We start from the raw sequence: 3,552 nt of genomic DNA, 5'->3' as shown, positions 1-3,552 counted from the left end.
TAAGGCATTGTCCTCTCCAACGGCGGCAATGTGCTTGAACGTCTTCCTCTACTGTGAGGAGACGTATCGTGTGTGGTGGAGCTCAAGTATGCAGCAACACTGGTTCATCGCTGTTGTCGTAGGACATGGTAGGGAGGACTGGGTGGCAGCCATGCCAGTCGACGCATGATCTTGATTGCGTCAATGCCATTGGCTGAAAAGTCACCAATCAAAACGCCGCTGCATCTTGGGGCGTCAACACGCAAAGACGATACGATGGAAGCTGCTCCTGTCGTCGTCGCCGTCATCGTCGGCGCTATCCTCCTCCTCCTGCTAAGGCCGCGCCGCCAGCTCTTTGATCTCAAGGACAAGGTCGTCGTCATCACCGGCGCCGCCTCGGGCATCGGGCGTGGCTTGGCCATCGCCATGGCGCAGAAGGGTGCGCTCGTGGCGTGCTTGGACATGGACGCAGGTAGCCTCGCGACACTCGCCCGCGAGCACCCGCGTCTCAGCCACACCTTTGTGTGCGACGTGTCCGACCACGAGTACGGCGCCATGTGCCAATGACGTGATGCTCATACATTCTACCAGGCGCGTCGTCACCTGCTTAGCTGAGGTCGTCGCCGCTCTCGGGCGCGACGTCGACGTCCTCATCAACAACGCTGGCATCGTCCATGGCAAGCCGCTCCTCGACTTGACCCACGACCAAGTCCAGAACATCTTTGGCGTCAACGCGCTTGCCCACTTTTGGACGACGCAAGCCGTGCTGCCGTCGATGCTCGCGCGGAACCATGGCATGATTGTGACCATGGCCTCGATCGTAGGACCTCTTGACACTTCGAATGTGTGGCTTATGCGGCAACGTAGATGGGGCTCAATGGCTCGGCGCGGCTCACCGACTATTGCAGCTCCAAGTTCGCGTCCGTTGGGTTCCACGAAGCGCGTACGACACCATCGTCCTCTCGGCACTTGCGCGGACTCATGTGTGCATGTACTAGTGCGCATGGAGCTCCAGCACTTGCGCAAAACCGGCGTGCATACACTTCTCGTGTGTCCCATGGCGGTCGACAGCGGCATGTTCCGCGGCATCTTTGCCTCGGACCACTGGTGGCCCCGCTTTGTGCACGCGTACTTGATTCCGATGATCACAGTCGATGACGTTGTCGCCACCGTCATCGAGAGCATCGAGTGCAAGGACTACGAGCGCCTCACGTGTGCGCGGTCGTGGCACCGCTGGGTCTTGCCGCTCATCACGCGCGGCGTGCGGCTGTTGCCCGTCGCTCTCATGGACATCGCCCTGGGCCTCGGCGGCGGCCGCGATGGCATGAACAACTTCCAAGGCCGACACGGTGCGGCTGCCACGTAATACAGCGAGGCTGACATCCCAGTTCTATCAAGAACGCGACCGTTTTATGGTCGAGAAGGGTGAGAGATTTCGATGCATGTACTGTCGTACAGACCAGACGCGAGAAGCGAGACACCTACGGCAGGTCGCAGACGAAGCTTATGTCATGACGTTGGTGATTTTGCGTCAACCACACGGGCTTCAAGCAGGTGTTGTGAACTTGGCACGTGAATGCAACGGCGAGGGCGGTTAGGGCTTCGAGGCACCGCCAACATTGCCTTCAATGGGTCACTTGTACTGCATTGCACACGAAGGTAGATACATGCATTTGAATAGTCAAGACGACATAATCATCAACAAGGACGTTATCGATCCTCGGCGTTCGTTGGTCATATAGGGAGGCTCGGGGCACCGTCTTCGCGGCCGAGTTTCTAGAATCGGCGTCCGCGTGGATGGTTTTGACCAATCACCGTGTTGGATACCAAAGTGGCGCGTTTCATTGGCTCCAAAGAAACACGCGCCGTGTGGGGTGCGTAGGATTTTAACCAATCCGGGAAGTGTCCTAGTTTCGACCTACTTTTAGGGCGGCCCCAAGCGTCGCTTCGAGTCAATACAAACGCCAAGGTCGAGATCTTTGTTGAAATTCGGCTTCCCCGTCGGTATTTCTGGATTTGCTCAAGGGACGAGAAGAGATGTCGGAGCGGAAGGCCGTGATCAAGAACGCCGACATGCACGAGGACATGCAGCAGGACGCGGTCGACTGCGCGTCGCAGGCCCTCGAGAAGTACAACATCGAGAAGGACATTGCCGCCTTCATCAAGAAGGAGTTTGACAAGAAGTACAACCCGACGTGGCACTGCATCGTCGGCCGCAACTTTGGCTCTTACGTCACGCACGAGACGAAGCACTTTATTTACTTCTACTTGGGCCAGGTCGCGATCCTCCTCTTCAAGTCGGGTTAAAATGATAATATCACGTGCTACGAATGTACAGCAAGCGACGTCTGCCCAAGTAGCGATGGCAGCGATGGCATAGGGCCAAGCAGGCAAACGAAGGCCTAGCGGGCCCACGGAAGCCACATAGTACCTCGTAGCATTAGGCGCCGCGAGCGTCTGAAGTCCGTTGGCAGTAGCGGCAGAAGGGCCAAATCTTCCCGAGACGACGGCGCAAAGACGGCGCTTGTCTTGCTTGCCTACTACTGCCTGGAGACGGATGACGGATGCAGCCTCACCCTTGGGGCATGGTGTCCTGGCACTACGATCTTAGCGAATGCAGCGCTGGCATGGATAATACTCGCGGTCGCCCCTCGATCGACTAGCACCGACTAGCGCCTACGTACTGACTAAACCGCCTCTGGCAGCAGGTCCATGCTTCGCTGGCGGCGTATCGGCGCTTGCCGCTGGCTGCGGATCCTGCCACGAGGACGCATGCGACCAACGCCAACAAACCGGCAAAAACGAAACGCCCAGCGACCAACTACCCGACTAAACCACTAAACCAAACGACTAAACGACTAAATGCCTGAACGACACATCATCGCACGATAAACCGGACATTCCGGATAAGTTAACATAGACCAATCAGCGCGGTCGGCGACGAGATCATGTTTCTTGTCCGTTTTGAGCATTCGGGAAGATGGAGGACTTGATCGCGGAGGCGGTTCGCGCCGAGGGCGACGAAGGCGACATGGTCCGGCTGCTCATCGACATCGCGGCCCAAGCCGAGGACGACGTCGGCCTCCGGACGCAGGCCATCAAGGTCAGTGGGCAGCTCGTCCGCCGCCGGTGCGACGCGCTGCGCCCGATCGACCACGCGTCCATGAGCAAAGGGCCGATCCAAGACCCGCCGGCGCTCGCCGGGCCATATGCACTCGTGGCAACCTACCTCTCGCTCATGAAGAAGCTTGTGGCCGAGCCAGGTGACCAGACCGCCCAGCTCGCCGAGGTCGTGCGGACGCTCCACGACCTCCTTGTCGCCCACACCAACCCGTATGACGTGTACAGCCTCTGGGACGCGCTTGAAGCCAACATCGGCGACGCTTTCACCGGATTGCTACTGCAGCTGCTCCAAAGCGTGCTTGTGACCGAGTTGGACCCGGCTGCCAGCATTCGTCGCCACGTGTTTGTGCTCCACGGCCCCACGCCGGTATCGTCGCGTCAGCGGGGCGTAAGCTCGACCAAGAGGGCTACTCGTTGCAACCGGGATCCTCATCGAGCCTGGAACGCCGT

General features: G+C 58.8%; 3 protein-coding genes across 3 annotated transcripts; all 3 read left to right on the top strand.

The window, feature by feature from the left end:
• Positions 1-234: 234 nt before the first annotated feature.
• On the top strand, positions 235-1,345 carry SPRG_12595 (hypothetical protein; the record flags this gene model as incomplete). The annotated part of the gene is made up of 4 exons (XM_012351337.1): positions 235-524; positions 571-799; positions 847-922; positions 978-1,345. The coding sequence occupies exons 1-4, from the start codon at positions 256-258 to the stop codon at positions 1,343-1,345; spliced, it is 942 nt and encodes a 313-aa protein (XP_012206727.1). The 5' UTR covers positions 235-255.
• A 655-nt stretch (positions 1,346-2,000) lies between these two features.
• Positions 2,001-2,320, top strand: SPRG_12594 (dynein light chain 2). Its single transcript, XM_012351336.1, has one exon. It carries the CDS (start codon positions 2,017-2,019, stop codon positions 2,284-2,286), a length of 270 nt encoding a protein of 89 aa, XP_012206726.1. The 5' UTR covers positions 2,001-2,016; the 3' UTR covers positions 2,287-2,320.
• A 639-nt stretch (positions 2,321-2,959) lies between these two features.
• SPRG_21166 (hypothetical protein) lies at positions 2,960-3,343 on the top strand (the record flags this gene model as incomplete). Its single annotated transcript, XM_012351341.1, has 1 exon — positions 2,960-3,343. A coding segment is annotated over one exon (384 nt), but the record flags the coding sequence as incomplete, so codon positions are not given.
• Between the last annotated feature and the right edge of the window lie 209 nt (positions 3,344-3,552).

This window comes from Saprolegnia parasitica (assembly GCF_000151545.1).
Source record: "Saprolegnia parasitica CBS 223.65 unplaced genomic scaffold supercont2.78, whole genome shotgun sequence".
In the NCBI taxonomy this organism is placed as follows: domain Eukaryota; phylum Oomycota; class Saprolegniomycetes; order Saprolegniales; family Saprolegniaceae; genus Saprolegnia; species Saprolegnia parasitica.
This window is presented reverse-complemented; position numbering and strand designations above follow the sequence as displayed.